At 37.4% G+C, this 18984-nt stretch overlaps 1 protein-coding gene across 4 annotated transcripts in view; it reads left to right on the plus strand.

Moving 5' to 3' along the window:
• Positions 1 to 17626, plus strand: part of LGR4 (leucine rich repeat containing G protein-coupled receptor 4) — a 105046-nt gene extending 87420 nt beyond the window's left edge. For all 4 annotated transcript variants that reach the window (XM_025266331.3, XM_025266333.3, XM_006045419.4 and 1 more), the window contains 13 exons: positions 632 to 703; positions 2508 to 2576; positions 3603 to 3674; positions 3856 to 3927; positions 4248 to 4316; positions 7242 to 7313; positions 8411 to 8476; positions 9681 to 9752; positions 11428 to 11499; positions 11752 to 11877; positions 12666 to 12781; positions 13051 to 13134; positions 15497 to 17626. In XM_025266331.3, the coding sequence (XP_025122116.1) occupies positions 632 to 703; positions 2508 to 2576; positions 3603 to 3674; positions 3856 to 3927; positions 4248 to 4316; positions 7242 to 7313; positions 8411 to 8476; positions 9681 to 9752; positions 11428 to 11499; positions 11752 to 11877; positions 12666 to 12781; positions 13051 to 13134; positions 15497 to 16773 (2239 nt within the window). In that variant the 3' untranslated portion in view covers positions 16774 to 17626. The remainder of the gene's footprint in view (positions 1 to 631; positions 704 to 2507; positions 2577 to 3602; positions 3675 to 3855; positions 3928 to 4247; positions 4317 to 7241; positions 7314 to 8410; positions 8477 to 9680; positions 9753 to 11427; positions 11500 to 11751; positions 11878 to 12665; positions 12782 to 13050; positions 13135 to 15496) is intronic.
• The last annotated feature ends 1358 nt before the right edge of the window (positions 17627 to 18984 follow it).

Below are 18984 nucleotides of genomic sequence, written 5' to 3' on the forward strand. Positions count from 1 at the left end.
TCTGGAAGTTAAATGGCCATTTGTAGTCAGGAGAAGAAAGTGGGTCATGCAGCAAACCCTTGTATGGCTTTTTGTGTCCCAGCTGTGCGTTCAGTGATAAAAGAAGCAGAATTCTTTTGGAGACGCGCATAGAAAACAAGTTTCAGTGATATTTCATGTTTCTTTACCAACTTGTCTATTCAAGGAGTATGTGATTCTCTGTTGCTTTTAATCTTCAAAAGCTTGAACATTTAAGTGGCATTTTTTGTAAAATCTGTTACCAATTCTCCCTTATGAAGCTGACATTTCCCCCACGCCCTCATGGGAGAATTCATCCAAGTTTCGCTTCATATAATTAAAAGTGCATCAAAACTTTAGTTTGGATATGGGTAACTTCTCAAGAATCTTCCATGTGTGTAACCCTTCTCCACTAGAGCGATGTTTCTTTTCCATTGGCCTCCTGTGTTCAGTGAATCTGAGTTTGCACCATGTTTATCAAGAGATACCTACTCAGTGCCATTTGTTTTCTATTAGTCGAGTGTTGCAGTGTTTAGCTGCACCATTCCTTTAAGCACTACCAATTTAGACATCTAAACATGATAATAATTGCTACTAGGTCACACGAAAGTCATTGTGATGCTTTTTTCCATAGGCATCTTCATAACAATAAAATTAAAAGCCTGGGTCAACACTGTTTTGATGGACTTGATAACCTGGAGACCTTGTAAGTTTATTTCTGTTTTGGATAATCACATTTGGGATGTTGATGGTGCAACTGGGCATTTCACTGCAGTAAAAAGTACTGGTCTTGAGTTCAGCTCATTATTAATTTGCTATAATAATTAATTTGTTTTAATGTGCAACTAAAGTCTTGCCTTCAGCTAACACAGTCATGAAAGCTAATCTAGGTTTCTGGTTAAAAAGTTGCACAAGAATGAGCTTGATATTTCTTCCAAAAAGACATAGTAAAAACAGCTGAGTCTGCCAAGCTATATACCTTTTCAGAAATTTTGGTTCTATTACAACGTATGATAGACAGTTTCGGAACTTGGAACCTTATAAAATTGATTCTGGAAAAGCTGGTTTGTTTCTTTGTTTTCTCCGTGATCTCAGCTGTTTTGCTAATTAACAGTGGGCTTGAATACTGTCTCAGCCTTTATCTGCTAAATGCAATGAAGGTTTCCATTTGGCTTAGGATACTTCTGTTGTTGCTTCTGTTGTTAGAGCGAATTCTGGCTGTTTCAACTGTCCACTGTACCATGATATGATGCAGCTGTGTGTAAACAAGACTAGGGCTTTTATATTTGCTGTTTTGATTTTATCAGTGGCCTTTGTTAGGAGATTTTTAGTATTTCCCATTGTGGTATAATGAATGATTCAGAGAATGTCCCAGTTAGATGGGTAAGTGACACCTGATTGAAATGTTTAGGGTTTGTAATATCAGTATTTTGTTTAATTGACTTTTTGGTTAACTGTCCAGTCAATGAGAAGACTTAAAATCTTTTAGTACTTTATTAATTCACTTTCCTGTTTAAACCACTAAAGGATATAAACATCAGTGGATATTTGAAAGTGGAAGCTCTTAAAGAACTGACCAACCCAGTTCTTCTTTCCTAAGTATGTAAATGCCAGTGGAAAAGAAAACTGGGCCAGCCTTTTGATCCTAAACTGTGTATATTATTCCAAATTATATTAAAATTAAATGTTTTCTTTCCAGTTGATTTTTTAACTTACCACTCTTTTCTGTGTAGTAAAGGAGAATAAAATAGGTCTCCAAGGAGCTGAGTGTTTGTTTACTCTTAATCTGAAATCAGTCGCTGATCATATGTGAACATTCTCTCTAGGTTAAATGAAATGAAAGTTTAAATACACTCAGAATTAAGATTTTTTTAAAAGTACAGATCACTATGGCTTTTCTCTCTCCTAATTAATGCAACTTTTTCAACAATTTTTAACTAACTTGAGGACTGTAGTTGTATGAACCCATCTTAGTCCTTCTTATCCTGCTGATAGTAGGGCTGAGGTCAGCTACCCTCATACCAGAATTTCACTCTAAACCTCAAATAGAAACCTCAGTTTCAGGCTATTGTCATGTGTAAATGGAGAGTCAATACATTCTATTTTATGGAAAACTGCCATTCAGGTGATTTGTTTATTTAATGCACCAGTAATATGTGATTCTGAGAATTCTTTGAACTTTTAAAGTTGTTGACTTAAAGCATCATTATCCTTCAATTAAAAATAAGTTTAAAAAATAAAAAAGACACTAAAATCCTAATATTTTTATGGTAAATTAAGTGAAATAAAGTTGTAAAAAAAGTTTAAAAATGAAGAATTAAGATTCCTTTTTGTATTCAATATTTTAAGAAAAAGTGTAAATTTAATTAAATGGAATTGACAGTTGTTGGCAAAGAAAGATTACCATCCAGAGGATGTGATTTAAAAAATATGTATATATTTATACCAAATTGCCTTATAAATTGTGACCCCTCTTCAGTGTTCTTACATATTTTCCCAATTTTTTCTAGGGACTTGAACTATAATAATTTGGGGGAATTTCCTCAGGCTATTAAAGCTCTCCCCAGCCTAAAAGAGCTGTGAGTATTGCTTTCCTCTCTCTATGCCTTAACATCCCTAGAACTCACAATTTAATGTTACACGAGTGAGATTTTAGAACATCGTTGTTCCATTGCATGTTCCATAATACACACACACACGACAATACAGACTGGATTATGTCAGCTAACCTGGACAGTTTTGAACATAGATTACTGTGTAAGTCTGGATTCTAGTGAAACAAGCCATAACATATAGTCTCTGCTTTGTAGGAGCTGTGGTCTTCGTCCCATTGGGGAGGCTGAGTATGTAAGACAGACAAAGAGTAGTCTCTAGGTGGAAATAAGTGCTGAATGAATAGGATCAATAAATCACTCCAGAAAAAGACCACTTTGAGGCTTGGGGTCATTGGAAAAGACATCACCAAAGAGAAGGAATTTGACTGGACTTGAAAGAATGGAAATGTTGAGATAAATGAGAGATGAGGGGGCATTTTAGATGTTGGATTTGTCAAGGTCAGAGATAAGAATGCACATGGTGTAATTGATATTTTATGTCATGAGTTGATGGCTAATATTCCGCGATGCATTGCTTAAGAACTCAATGGAGGCAATGATGAGAGGGATTTTGAGGTTAGAGTACCTATGATTCTTGCAGTCTAAAGTTCTTTAAGGATGAAGCAAGCTAAAAGTATATAAAGGACCTGCCAACTAATAGGTTAAGCAGTGGGTTTAGAGAGAATTAGGTATGGTCCTGAAAAAGATAATCTGGAATTAAAAATTTGGTTTCATCACATTGTTGAAATTTTTATGTAGTTGTTATCACTTATATTTTATATACTACTGAATAGTAGTAGATATTTGGGTTTTAACTTATTTCACGAGAGGATAAGCATTTCAAAATATTTTTCTTTCTTTTTTTTTTTAAATTTTATTTTATTTTTGAATTTTACATAATTGTATTAGTTTTGCCAAATATCAAAATGTATTAAAAGCTATCAAAGCACTAAGCATAAATGAAATTTGTGTAAGAAAAAAAATATATATATTTTTCTTCTATCTTTGTAGGTTATTTCATAGTAATTCTATTTCTGTTATCCCTGATGGAGCATTTGATGGTAATCCACTCTTAAAAACTATGTAAGTAGTTTGAAATTTTCTTTTAGTATGTAATCATGTAAGGCAGTGTCTGTACGAGGCCAAACATCTGGATGAAGAATGAAAATTCAGGCTGTTAGATATATTAACTTTGTGAACATAGATTTAGTGTTGGAGTGCTTGTGAACACATGGAAACTCTGTTTTTTTGGCTATTTTTACAGACATTTGTATGATAATCCTCTATCTTTTGTGGGGAACTCAGCATTTCACAATTTGTCTGAACTGCATTCCTTGTAAGTATTATAGAAATTTTAAAACAACCTGAATATTTACACCATTGCTTTAATGGAAAACTAGAATTTATTAGTGTAAGTCCAGAAAACAGCATCTTTTATTTTCTTTTCCTTCGGTGGAAGTCCAAAAGACAATTTCGAAAATTTACAGTGGTTCTTATTTATTCATGAACACCTGGTCAAAATGATCACATTTTCAGGAACTAATCTTTTTAGGTATAGTGGTATTATAATTTTAAGCTGGTTCAAAAATAAGTTTAAAATATTATCTATGAAAATTCATTATTTTAAATTACTTTTTCTCTCACAATTTCTTAAAGAGTCATTCGTGGTGCAAGCATGGTGCAGCGGTTCCCCAATCTGACTGGAACTGTCCGTCTGGAGAGTTTGTAAGTGTGGCTCTTTGAAGCGACGGTGTGTAAAGATAACACCACACTGGCCTGCTAGTAGGTTGCCAGTGCTTTTTGGTGATGATAATGAGTTAATGTTGATTCCTAATCCTTGCTTTGTGAATATCATGCATAGAGATGGATGGTATTGGGTTTATAATCAGTCAGCTCAGGTAGAGTATAGCCTAGTATGTGGAGGTAGAATCTGAAAAAAGTCTCTGAAAGTATAAGGCAGTAAGTAAGCACCAGATTAGAAACAGTGCTTTAGGAGTTCAGAATTGGAGTAGTCCATGTAAGCTATCAGAAAAGGCTTTATGGAAGAGGTGAAGTGTTTCAAAATTAGGTTTCACCAAGCTGGGTCTTTTATTTAGAAAAGCAAGAGTTAGTGAAATGGGGAATACTGAAAATTACTTGGCATGCATGCCATCACTTGGTAAATATATGGGGAAACAATGGAAACAATGAGAGACTTTATTTTTGGGGGCTCCAAAATAACTGCAGATGGTGACTGCATCCATGAAATTAAAAGATGCTTGCTCCTTGGAAGAAAAGCTATGACCAACCTAGACAGCATATTAAAAAGCAGAGACATTACTTTGCCAACAAAGATCCATCTAGTCAAAGCTATGGTTTTTCCAGTAGTCATGTATGGATGTGAGAGTTGGACTATAAAGAAAACTGAGTGCTGAAGAATTGATGCTTTTGAACTGTGCTGTTGGAAAAGACTCTTGAGAGTCCCCTGGACTGCAAGGAGATCAAACCAATCTTAAAGGAAGTCCTGAATATTCATTGGAAGGACTGATGCTAAAGCTGAAACTCCAGTACTTTGGCCACCTGATGCGAAGAACTGACTCATTGGGAAAGACCCTGATGCTGGGAAAGAATGAAGGTGGGAGGAGGAAGGGATGACAGAGGATGAGATGGTTGGATGGCATCACTGACTCGATGGACATGAGTTTGAGCAAGCTCTGGAAGTTAGTGATGGACAGGAAAGTCTGGCGTGCTGCAGTCCATGGGGTCATAAAGAGTTGGACATGACTGAGCAACTGAACTGAACTAATAGCCTGCCCAGTTGCTAAGTTGTGTCCAACTCTTTTGTAACTCCATGGACTATAGTCCACCAGGCTCCTCTGTCCATGGGATTTCTTGGGCAAGAACACTGGAGTGGGTTGCCATTTCCTTTTCCAGGGGATCTTCCCCACCCAGGGACTGAACCCGCATCTCCTTTATCTCCTGCATTGGCAGGCAGATTCTCTACTATTGAGCCATCTAGGAAGCCTAAGTATGACCTACAGATGATCAAATATAGCTAGACTTGTTTATAATAGTATGGGGAATGATATGGAGAAATTTGGAAAATTGTTGGGCTTGTAATTTTAAAATGACAAACCTTGAACATTTGGTTATGGCAGAGCTTCTCAATGGGTGGCCTGTGAATAGGTTGCAGGTGCATGTAAGACCTTGATGACCTCAGCCCTCCAGAAGCCACGTGGGGGTCTGAAGTGGCTAGGGTCTCTGTCATAAGGACCACAAGTGTGCTGCATAGGTTACAATTTTCATGTGTGCCAAGATGTAAGAAAAGAAGTCAGGAAGCATTGAGCTAAGGAGTTTAAATTCAACTCTCATGGCAGTTTGGAGATGTTAAAAACATTGGATGAGGTGGTATGAAGAGGGTAAGGAGAGAATACTAGAGCTAGAATGGTGAGGAGGCCATGGGAATACTCCACTTCGCTAGTGAGCATATTTGACTATGAGAGTTCTGTGTCTTCAATCCATCCCTGAAATTCCTCCGTGTGCCCTGAGATTCCTCCATCCCTGTGTGCATCATTTCACCCTTGATCTGCATAGTAGCAGTAAAAATGAAGAGGGTCAGATGCTGAGATCTACAGAAGAAAGAACAGAAATTGATGGTTGAGTGCAGATGGGGACATAGAAAGGGAAGATGGATTACTGGGCTGCACCCCACAGGTCTTTAGGGCCTGCACTTGCCCAGCTTCAAGACTGAAGAAAGAGCCCAGAATCAGCAATAGAGACATCAGTGGTTTAATGAATGGGGGAGCTTACATGTCTGAAGCAGGATCCTGGAGCAACACCCCACCAGCACCCAGCTGACAGGACATGGTGCAGTTTTTGCTCCCCAGGGTGGTGGAGGGGAAGGGGAGATTACCTGTTATATTGATAGGAATAGACATCAGGTTGGCTCATCAGTTACCAGGGAAACCAGCAGAGGGACAACGCCCTTCACTGTCCCAGGCCTGGGGCAAGTATGTAGGAAGGCCAGTTATGTGAGTAGCTTGTAGGTGAAGCAGGTACTGGTTGGGCTGGGATTGTACAGAGAGCAGCCATTTTGAAGGGCCTGCTCATACAGGGATTAAAGGAAATTTTCAGAATATTGAATCAGGTTGATTGAAATAGTAGACAGAATCAAGATTTGGGGGGCAGGATAATAACTTGGTTTCAAATATTTTGGGTGTAAGGGGATGACAGTCTTGCAAGTGACCATGGTCAGCTGTAACTATGGATTCGTTTTTTTTCTGTTGGTCCACATGAGAACTCAAGCGTATCCTCTGGACACTATGAACATCTTATCACAAAACTTCTGCATTAGAGGGTTCGTTCCTCTCCCCACTTTAGGGAGTAGTCAGAGGATGAGATGGCTGGATGGCATCAATGACTCGATGGCCGTGAATCTGGGTGAACTCCGGGAGTTGGTGATGGACAGGGAGGCCTGGCGTGCTGCGATTCATGGGGTCGCAAAGAGTCGGACACGACTGAGCGACTGAACTGAACTGAACTGAGGCAGTGGGATACATGGACTCTAGTCCCTATGCAAATATGTGAATGTGTACTTTTCTCTGTGAGAACAGCATTTTGTTTACCATCTCAACTTGAATCATTTCTTAGACAAACAATGTTTTCCCACAGGACCTTGACAGGTACGAAGATAAGCAGCATATCCAGTAATTTGTGCCAGGAACAGAAGAGGCTTAGGACTTTGTAAGTTGGGTTCCTCTCCCCGTCTCCTGCTTTTCTTTTATGTATTTCACATAGGTTGAGTCTTATTTTTAATAAACTGTTTTCATTTGGTGACACTATGGTGTAATTATTTCTTATTCGTTCCCTTCATGGAAATGAGCAGGTGTTCTGGTATCCCCCTGGGTAGGTAAAGTTTATTTGAATTTTGTTTTACAGTTATGTGTATGTGACTCCCATCTTGTGACTCTACTTTGAATAAAGTGAAACCATACCGGGCTCTTTCTTGATTTCTTTTCTTTTATCCTGACCCTTCATCCTTATTCTAGTTGCCCCAGGGTAGTTACCTCTGTGTATGCTGCTCTTTCACCATGACCTAAGTAAGAGCCCAAATCTTTCTTGGATCAGAAACCAACTAAGCATTGGAGCTTTCCAAAATCTCGAAGCTGCCCTGAAAATTAAAAGTAAATAAAACATGAAAAAAGGTCACAAAAACAGTTAAGTTACTAAGTTGTTGATAAGTGTTCAGTGGCGAGAGATACTAACAAAATAAGTGACTGATCAAGCAAGCAAGTAATTAAGTGGTGTCATGGAGTATCAAGCACAATGATATCATTGAGGGAAAACTGCAGTGGGATTAACAGAGCTAACCAGTCCCCATTTTTAATTTAATATAAGTATTTTTTAAAATATGAGTGCACACACCACTCCTCTTCCAGCTTTTTAATTAAATAACATGGGCATTATTTGTGGTATAACAATATTATAAAATTATAAACTAAAAAATCCATATCTCTACCAAGTGAACATAATTAATTTTTGTGTATTTCCTGGACTATATTTTTCATATTTGTTTTATATTCTTAATGTTTTAAAATATTTTATATTGTCTATACTCAATATTATGGACTCAAAGTTTGCCCATTTTAAGCTTGTTCTAGCTCTAAGGTACTCTGGAAAGCTTGCAAGTATAAGGAAAACAAAGTTTCTTTTCTTGTTCAGCCATATCTCTTTATAACAGATCTTAGCATTGTTTTTGATACTTCTGAGTACAGCTGTCTTAATATAGTATTCTGATAACATAAAATTAATTGATTATTTTCCATTTGCATTGTTTTAAGGGACTTGTCTTACAACAGTATAAAAGACCTTCCAAGCTTTAATGGTTGCCATGCTCTGGAAGAAATGTAAGTTGGTCTTTGACTTACTTTTTTTGCTGTGGTCTACTGTTAACTCATTGAGCCTTTCCTATTGTAAATAAATGACTTTCATATTAAGGTCTTAGAAATTCATGTAATCAGGTATTCCTGTGAATAAATGTTCAGTGGCACGAGGTGTGTTCATGTGACTAGCACTTACTGGGCACCTATCCGTCAGGCAGTCTGTGAGACTGTATGGGACGAGGGCAGTAGGAAAAACCAACCAACCAAAAACTGGTCCAGGTGTGGATGTCCACCATGTAGCTATATAATACAGCTCTGGTGGGAGTTGACTGGGGGGGTCAAGAAAGGGAGGAACTAATACTCCCATGTTTTATAATATCTCCTCCTTCCTCTAACCTTCTTTCTGCAGTACTTGACATGGTTATATTGTCTTGGGTCCTTTTTTTTTTTTTTCCTTTTTCTAATAGACTTTATTTTTTTTGAGCAGCTTTAAATTCACAACAGTATTGAACAAAAAGTTCAGAGATTTCCTGTATTCCCCGCCTTCATATGTACATAGCCTACCCCGAGTCAACATTCCCCACCAGAATAGGATTCTGTTATAATTTATGAACCTACACTGGCACATCCTTATCACCCTGAATACATAGTTTAATTAGGGTTAATTGGTATTGAACATTCTGTGGATTTGGACAAATGTATAATGACATGTGTTAATTATTATAGTATTATACAGAGTCATTTCACCACCCTAAGATTTGGAAACTACTGTTTTTTTTCCTTGTCTCCATCATTTTGGCTTTTCCAAAATGTCATTTAGTTGGAATCACAGTACGTAGATTTTCTAGATTGTCTTCTTTCACTTGTCATATGCAACTAGTGTTATTCCGTATCTTTTGAAAGCCTAATAGTGTCTTGGGTCCTTCCTCACTGTGTTGTTTTCCTGCTCTCACTCCTGAGTGGGGTTGGTGAGGAATTTAGGTAGTGTACCTTAACTGTTAGCTTCATTTTGGGCGTAATACCAATTAATCTAGTCCTTTCATCCTTCAGATGAGGCAACAACGGTTCTCTTTACTTTCAACAAGATCAACTAGTGTTACTTGTGAATGAATATTTAAACTTTGAAAAAGTTAATTAAGAAATGTTATTTTTCAAAATAGAAAATATTTTCTCTTGTTTATCTCTCTCTCTTTTTTTTTTTTAACCTTTCATCTTATTCTTTTTTTAGTTCTTTGCAGCGAAATCAGATCCACCAAATAAAGGAAGATACTTTTCAAGGCCTGACATCCCTAAAGATTCTGTAAGTTCCTCTATGATTATCAGAGGCAAATAAAATTGTTGTCAAGCTGTAAATTAATATATCATTACAATTCCCATGTTAGTAAATATACTTAAATATGATTTATTATGCATAAATACTATTTTTCAAACTTTACCATGTGGTACTTTAATTTCTTTTCAGTGTTTGTTTTTTTTTTTTTTTAACCTTAGCTAATTTATGAAATTTGTGAATCAAAAGAATATAATGTGTGTAGCTTGAGGAATTCGCCTTGTGTATTTTCAGGTCATAGTAATGGAGTTTGCCAGCTCTTTAGGTGATGGGTGGGCACACTATAGCCTGTGGTTACAGTCAACCTGCTTACTGTTTCTGTCCACTAAGTTTTATTAGAACACAGCCATGCCCTTTGGTTGAGTATTGTCTAAAGCTGTTTTCACCATGCTATGGCATAGTCAAATAGTTGCCATAGAGACCATGTGACCCCCAGAGGTGAAAAATATTTACTATCTGGTGCTCTACAGAAGAGGTTTGCTGACCCCTGTACTGGTGTCTATCATGACAAACACAGCTAATATGCAGCAGACACACTCATTTAAAAAGTGATTTGTATTGGAGGACATATTTGTGCCTCATACTCTATTCAGCTCTTGGGAATATAGAGATGACTAAGACAAACCGTGTCACTGCCTTCATGCAATGCAGAAGACACAATACACTTAATTAGGAAACTTTTTCTTAATATAGAAAAAAACTGGAAACATTGACAGTGAATTGAAATTACAGATACTAATATATCATGTTTTCTGGTAGATCCCCATTAAGAAATCACACGTGTTCTATTAGAAAAATACTTTATTGGTTGTTGGGTTTCTGGATCTTGCCTTGCGGCAGATAGGCTTCCTGTGGGTCCAGGCAGTAGTAGGGAAAGGGACTGACTCCCAGATGCAGTCACTTCCAGAGCACCGATAAGTGGCAACAATGCAAAGCTACCCTGCTTTGTCATGATTTGGAACCAAGTCTGTCGAATTTTCCTGTTATCCAGGAGATGTGTCGTGGAATGAATTTATCCTATCTTTAAATTTCCATTAAGGCTCCCTGTAAGTGTGACTGCAGATTATTTCTCTGTTCTATTAATTCTGTAATATCAGAATTCCACAGGGTGTGTTCCTGAATGTAGTATGTGGCTCTGGTGTTGATATGGATTTTTTTTTCCTGCTTGGGGGAAAAATGATATCTGAAGCCCTTCTGGAATGCTCTTGTTTGCGTATTGATTCTTTGTCTTCCCAAAGGGCCTTATCGCCGCTAACCTTTGAGAATGCAAACAACACTAAGCCTGTTTTTATTTTCAGCTTTGTCAGGAGCTGTGCTTTTCCTCACCTAGTTAATAGTACCAGAAGCTATATCATATCATTTGTATTTTTGAACTGGTACCAGAATGATAAGGAGGAGAAAATTCACAACTGTTTTGAAACAGATGCCAACTGAAATTACTCCTCCCTGGAACACATTCCAAGAAATAGATTGTTGTGAAGGGGAGGCCTTCAACATAAATATTAAAAATGTTGTTGAACAGGATTAAAGATCTTTGTTATTTTATCAGGGTTATTATGACTGCAGCAGATCCTAAAGTGTAGTCAAAGTAATTGCATTTCGAGTTTATTTGAAAGGAGTTAACAATTTATTTTTATAATTGCAGAGATCTTAGTAGAAACCTGATCCATGAAATTGATGACAGAGCTTTTGCCAAGCTTGGGTCAATAACGAACTTGTAAGTTTCTTGCAACGATATCATGAAAGTAGTGAATAGTCTATAGAAACTTGTGTTTTAGCATTGCCTACCCAAATCGTCTTTCTGTTGGATGCTCCTTTGTATAAATGCTAATCTGCTATGATGTTGTGACAGCTTCTGAAATGGTTTTTCCTCACCTAAACTTCTTATTAAAGCTCTAGTATTTATGATGTTAATACATGTACAGACTTGTGTTTTAGGAGTTAATTTGAAGTCTTATTCACCTTTTAGAGATGTAAGTTTCAATGAGTTAACTTCATTTCCAACGGAAGGCCTAAATGGGCTAAATCAACTGAAACTTGTGGGCAACTTCAAGCTGAAAGAAGCCTTGGCAGCAAAAGACTTTGTTAATCTCAGGTGTGTTTTTCTTTTTTGTGGAAGTTTTGGTAGGCCTTCAGATTATAGAGTATCCTGGGTTTTTTTCTTTTCTTTTTTTTTTTTGCTGTGGTTCCCAGATTTTCAACCTCAATCCTCACAAATTTGGAAAAAAAATAGAGCACTATTCCATTGTTGTTGAGAACATGAACTGCAGCCTGTGATGCTGTCAAAGAGATAATATAGCCCTTCATCAGAATGGTTTTATGTATAAGGGGATTTATCATCTGCAACAAGATAGCAGAAACCACTTGTGAGCCTATAGAAAACTGATACAATGTGAAATACTTCATAGAGACAGAGTTAAGGCAGGGACCTCATTAGACATAGTAGAGAGAGGGCTTGGGAATATTATCGTGGGAGAAGAGAATAAATATTTTCATTGTACTTATATGAGAATGTGAATTCATTTAATGGGGTAAAGTCACAAACGAACTGGAATGTAATTTTAAATGAAACTACCAGTTTCATATGATACATTGGGTGTGGTTAGTTCATTTATAAAAGGAGTCTGATAAGATTTTTCTTTAAATTGCAGTATTGCTATTAAGCTTTAAAGATGGCTTGATTCAAATTCAGTTTTTCAAAGCATACTTTATCTAATTGGAGAAACTCATGGTGTCCCCTGATACTAGAGCCTTTTGTTTTCAACAAATGAGGAAACTAAGTCCAGGGAGGATAAGGACCAGTTTAAAGTATTTACCTTTCACAAAACAAAAGCATGTCTGTGAAGTTGGTATTTCAGCATAGATTTTGCCATTTTTTTCCAGGTCTTTATCTGTACCATATGCTTATCAGTGCTGTGCATTTTGGGGTTGTGACTCTTATGCACATTCAAACACAGAAGATAACAGCCTGCAAGACCACAGTGGGTTAAAGGATAAAGGCAAGTGCATGAACTTTTAAAAACAGAACACTCTTTACAGCATTAATCAAAGTCTGTGTTATTGTAATCAGTTTGTGAAGGATCAGTATGAAATCTGTGGAGAAATATCTGTGGCTTTTGTGTACTGTGTTCCTGACATCTTTAATATGTTATTAAGCGTGGTGCACACTGAACTTATATCATGTACAAGAGAAAACACTGCCGGGAAAGTGTTGTGGTCTTGTAATCTGCCTGAAGCTTGAATTGAACAGTCCGTATTGTATGTTCAGGTCTCAGTGATGTGGCAGGTGTCACCAGCAGTACTGAAAATGAGGAGCACAGTCAAATCATTATCCACTGCACACCCTCGACAGGTAAGCACAGTACATTTGGCTGCAGTTTCTTGCTTTAAACAAACATTAGGCAAATGTATCTAAAACTTCCGGGGATAAATGTGATTTCTGTAACAGAAGTAGGACTAGATGATTTCATAAGACCTGATTCACCTGTGGTCTGTATACCAGGCGCTTAGGCATCTCTTGCAGAATCTCGGGCCAGACCCATGACTCAGAATCTTCGTGTTAACAAGCTCCCCAGATGGGGGTTACACACATTAAGGATGGAGAGGTATTTTCTTCATGCAACTTTAACCCTGGGATAGTTCCAGAAGTTACTGGTCTATAAGGACTTTTAGTGTTATCCTTTTATTTTTTAAATGCAACCTTGTCTACTTTTCTATTTGACGTCACTGAACTTTAGTAGATTTGGGAGAGTTACTAAACTGACACCACAATTTAGTATTAGGTCGTGACTGTGATATTCTGTCTAATTTATCAGAGAAGATGGATTTATAATTTTACTGTTAAAAAAAATTTAAATGGCTAAGTTGTGTGCTATGAAGTAGATTCCTATTTAATCACACTGGATGTTTGGAACATTAATTTTATAACTCAGAATCATAAGTATTATGGATTTGTTAATGATTACTACTGAATTGATGAGCTTCTTCAGAGGCTGTGTATGTGTTCTTTTAACACTAAGCACAGTTCCTGGTGTAGAGAATAAGTTTATAGCAATCAGATGAGTGAATGGAGTTGACCAGAATCATTTATAAAATCTGTAAAAGGTATTGATTGTTAGAAGTCAAGGGCTGTAGTTCACTCACTTGTTTGCTGGGGTTTTTGCATTGGACTTAAGGAAGGGAAAGTCTTTATTAAAGGGGAGTCTAGACATGAATATGCAGAGATTCCATTTCTTTCTTTCTGATTTTAAACTTTGGGGGTCAGCCAGGAGGAAAGTTGGTCTGAGCTCATCTCCCCAGATGGCAATAGGAGTGAACGGCAAACCTATTTCCCCAGCTCCACTCCGATGTGGTAACACAGAGACAGCCATGAGGTGACACAGTAGCAGGAAGTGAAGAGAGCAGGAACCTTCTTTTAAAACCGGAGGAGGCAGCAGGTTTCCAAGACAGAGGAGTGGAGCCGACTTCCCAGGCCTTTGAGGGAAAGTAATTCCACCCACTAGTCAAACACTTTCCAAAGGGTGTCCTATTCTCCCGGGTCATGTGAGCTGCTCCTTGTTTCTTGTAGAAGGATGAGTTCGGATTCAGAGATAAAGGCAAAAGCTTCCTCTTCACACTTCCCTGAGGTGGGGAATAAAAAAATTAACTAGAAAAAAAAATTTTTTTATAAGTTTCTTCAGTCAAATCGATATAAATAGTGCAGCTCAGGCATGTTAGGTCTGTGACTATCTCAGTGATAAAGATGCTTTACAGGATGTATCAAACACATTTTCTTGTACTCTGCCGACAACATTTTCTTTTTCTTTACTAACCTTTAAATAAAACAGTTGTCATTTGGGACATAACTAGCATGCCAAAGTCAGTTGCTAGAACATGCAACTCAGCTACTAAATTAGTTCTTGCAGTTCTAGTTTAAGTGATGCAGGGTGTTATTGGATATAGTTTTACATGATTTTTTAACATCAGTGTAATTTAGCTCTCACTGTACTATTTTATTCAATGACCTCTGTCAGCTCTACCAAACATTTCGAAATCTCTGCATGAAAAATGGGGATAATTATATTTATCTTAGCCTGCTTCATCAGATTGCTTTTGAAGGCTGTAAGAAGTGTGTATAAAATATGTTACATATATATATCATATATAATTAGAATAAAGTATATTAGGAACTGGGAAGGAAGAAGATAAGGACCTAACATTTTTTGAAGTCCAACCATGTACCCAGTAGCCTGTTTAAGTATTTTGTGTGTGTAATTTACTTAAGCTACACAATGCTATGAAATAGGTGTTATTATCCACAAGTGGAAAAATGAAATTTATAGAGGTTTAAGCTGCCCTCTTAAAAGCAGTAAGTTATAAACCCTCAACTCAAACCCTAGTTTATCTGATTCTAAGCCCCATATGAAGTAACTTTCACATACTAGTCACTGTACTATGTATATTAACTTCAGTATGAGAAAAAGTGAAAAATTTCCTTTAAATATCACTGTATGACTTTGCCAAGTAGTTAATAAAATAAATATATATTAAGATAACATATTAAAATAAATTTTTAAATAGCCTAGTCCAATGATTAGATGCCTAAGAAGTGATAATCTTTTCAGTTTGGGTCAATTCACTTTGGTAGTAGATTAATTATTCTATTACTAGTTTCTCAAGCCATATCTTATGGAAGATAGTCTTTTATAAACTGTCTTTTCTCTCTTTCATTTTAGGTGCTTTTAAGCCCTGCGAATACTTGCTGGGAAGTTGGATGATCCGTCTTACTGTGTGGTTCATTTTCTTGGTTGCATTGTTTTTCAACCTGCTTGTCATTTTAACAACATTTGCATCTTGTACATCAGTGCCTTCCTCCAAGTTGTTTATAGGCCTGATTTCTGTGTCTAACTTATTCATGGGAGCTTATACCGGAATCTTAACTTTTCTGGATGCCGTGTCCTGGGGCCGATTTGCTGAATTTGGCATTTGGTGGGAGATAGGCAGCGGCTGCAAAATAGCTGGGTTTCTTGCCGTTTTCTCCTCCGAAAGCGCCATATTTTTACTAATGTTAGCAGCCGTCGAAAGAAGCTTATCTGCAAAGGATATAATTAAAAACGGGAAAAGCAATCACCTCAGACAGTTCCGGATTGCTGCCCTTTTGGCTTTTCTGGGGGCCGCAGTGGCAGGCTCTTTCCCCCTTTTCCATAGAGGGGAGTATTCCGCATCCCCTCTGTGCTTGCCATTTCCCACCGGGGAAACCCCTTCGTTAGGGTTTACCGTAACTTTAGTGCTGTTAAACTCATTAGCATTTTTATTAATGGCCATTATCTACACTAAACTCTACTGCAACTTGGAAAAAGAAGACCTTTCCGAGAACTCACACTCTAGCATGATTAAGCATGTCGCTTGGCTCATCTTCACCAACTGCATCTTTTTCTGTCCCGTGGCGTTTTTCTCTTTCGCGCCATTGATCACCGCCGTCTCAATCAGCCCCGAAATAATGAAGTCTGTTACTCTGATATTTTTCCCATTGCCTGCTTGCCTGAATCCAGTCCTCTATGTCTTCTTCAACCCAAAGTTTAAAGAAGACTGGAAGTTACTGAAGCACCACGTTACCAAGAAAAGCGCATCGGCCTCAGTTTCCATCAGCAGCCAAGCTGGTTGTGTGGAGCAGGATTTCTACTATGACTGCGGCATGTACTCACATCTGCAGGGCAACCTGACTGTGTGTGACTGCTGCGAAGCCTTCCTGTTGACAAAGCCAGTGTCCTGCAAACACTTAATAAAATCACACAGCTGTCCTGCCTTGACGGTGGGTTCTTGCCAAAGGCCAGACGGCTATTGGTCCGACTGTGGCACGCAGTCTGCCCACTCTGATTATGCCGATGAAGAAGATTCCTTTGTCTCAGACAGTTCTGACCAGGTTCAGGCTTGCGGAAGAGCCTGCTTCTATCAGAGTCGAGGATTTCCTTTGGTGCGCTATGCTTACAATCTCCCAAGAGTTAAAGACTGAATCCATGTGTTGGTAACTGTTTCTCCCATCAACCAAAATCACAGTGTTTATAAGAATGAACCCTAGTCTGATCTCTCATCTGGGAAGCACTTCAGTGATCACTGCCCGGTGTCACTTAGAAGAAGGAGAAAGGTGGCAGTTATTTCTTCAACCAGACCTTTGCAAAGGACAAGTGCCTGAACTATTGATTGATGACAAAATGCAGTGTCCAAGCAATGTGTAGTCTATTTGAAACAAATAGTTAACTTGAAAAAGATTTTATGTATATCGTAGCAATATAACGTTGGGTTTTTCTGATCCATAAGGAGCAAATTTATACCTGTTTCTGAATTAAGCACAAGATAGAGAACAGCTGTTAATATTTTTTAAGAATATTTTAAATGGTGATTTTATATAATTGAAGAAAAAGGCTTGCTAATTTTACCTAATGTTTCATCATTAATCTCAGGACAACTTACTGCAGGGCCAAAAAAAAAAAGGTAGGGGGGAATCGTTTCCCAGACAGGACCATGAGAGTGGATGTAGGCACTAAATTCTTGCATTTTTCTAATCCATCTCTGACATAATAGAATCATCAATTTTGTGTAAGAGATTAAAACCTGAAGATGTTTTTAAAACAATATTAACAACTGTTAGATTTTAAAAGAATAACGGAACACATTTGTCTTCAGTCATTATGCATTGCTTTGTTTCAATCAGTAATTTTTTCTTCAGTGCTTTGTGATCATACTATTAGGAAAAAGTAAAGGGCTCACTGCTGTGTGATTTTAGTAGATTTGGCTAAACTACTAACAGGGGATTTTAAAAGTATCTGAGGGAGTTGATGGCTCCGTATAATGTTCTCCCTGGAGAAGGCAATGGCACCCCACTCCAGTACTCTTGCCTGGAAAATCCCATGGACATAGGAGCCTGGTAGGCTGCAGTCCATGGGGTCGCAAAGAGTAGGACATGACTGAGCGACTTCACTTTCACTTTTCACTTTCATGCATTGAAATGGCAACCCACTCCAGTGTTCTTGCCTGGAAAATCCCAGGGACGGGGAAGCCTGGTGGGCTGCCGTCCATTGGGTTGCACAGAGTCGGACATGACTGAAGCGACTTAGCAGCAGTAGGAGCAGCAGTATAATGTTCTCATGGATAAACTGTTCCTAATAACATTGGCTCTATCAGTATTTTCCAATTCTGTTGGTATGTGATCTACCTGTAGCTTGAATTGTACAGAAAGGAAATTGTGGCAAATGGTTTCAACTAAGGTGGGAGAAATCGGGAGTAATTATGACACAAAGCACTTACATTTATTTCTTGGTGAGCTGGATTCTCCTGAACCTATGCTCTTACATGGACGCTACCATATATCTTCCCTTCCTTTGATTTACAAGAGCCTGTGCAACAGCTCTGAAACTGTTCTTGTGAGACAAGACAAATATGTCACTAAGGAAAAAAAAGGCATAAAGCTTAGGCCTATGTCTTTAAAAATTAAGAATTGTACTTGATAGTCATCTATGAACTTTTGACATGTCATTATGTGGAGTCTTAAAGTGATAAATGTTCAATACACTTTTTTGAACAGTATGCTAAATTAATAGCAAATCCACTGCCATATTAGTTGTTCATGAGATACTAAAAAACATTAAGCTAGATTGCAGTTTAATAATTAAACTGTATATAATGTGCATATAATGAATTTTTATCTTATGTAAATTATTTTTAGAACACAAGTTGGGAAACGTGGCTTCTGTTCATTTTGTTTAATTAAAGCTACCTCCTAAACTATAGTGGCTGCCAGTAGCAGAATGTTAAATTGTGGTTTATATACTTTTTGCATTGTAAATACTCTTGGTTGTACATTGTCAGTGTAATAAAAACAGAATCTTTGTATATCAAAATCATGTAGTTTGTATAAAACGTGGGAGGCATTTATTTACAGTGTGTTGTAATTTTGTAAGGCCAACTATTCACAAGTTTTTAAAATTGCCATCATGTTTGTATATTTACACATCTGATAAATATTAAATCATAACTTGGTAAAAAAAAATCTAGCTAAAAGTTTTTTCTTCAAAAGTCATGTTACTGAATACTTTCATTGCATTCATTTAAACAATAGAATAGCAGGTACTTAAAATATGTGGTAAACTGTGTTATACATATGATAGGAAATATTGTATGCAGTGTGTTGAATCATTAAACTTTCTGGAAAGCAATCTATTTTGCC

The sequence above is a fragment of the Bubalus bubalis genome, chromosome 16 (assembly GCF_019923935.1).
Source record: "Bubalus bubalis isolate 160015118507 breed Murrah chromosome 16, NDDB_SH_1, whole genome shotgun sequence".
Classification (NCBI taxonomy): domain Eukaryota; kingdom Metazoa; phylum Chordata; class Mammalia; order Artiodactyla; family Bovidae; genus Bubalus; species Bubalus bubalis.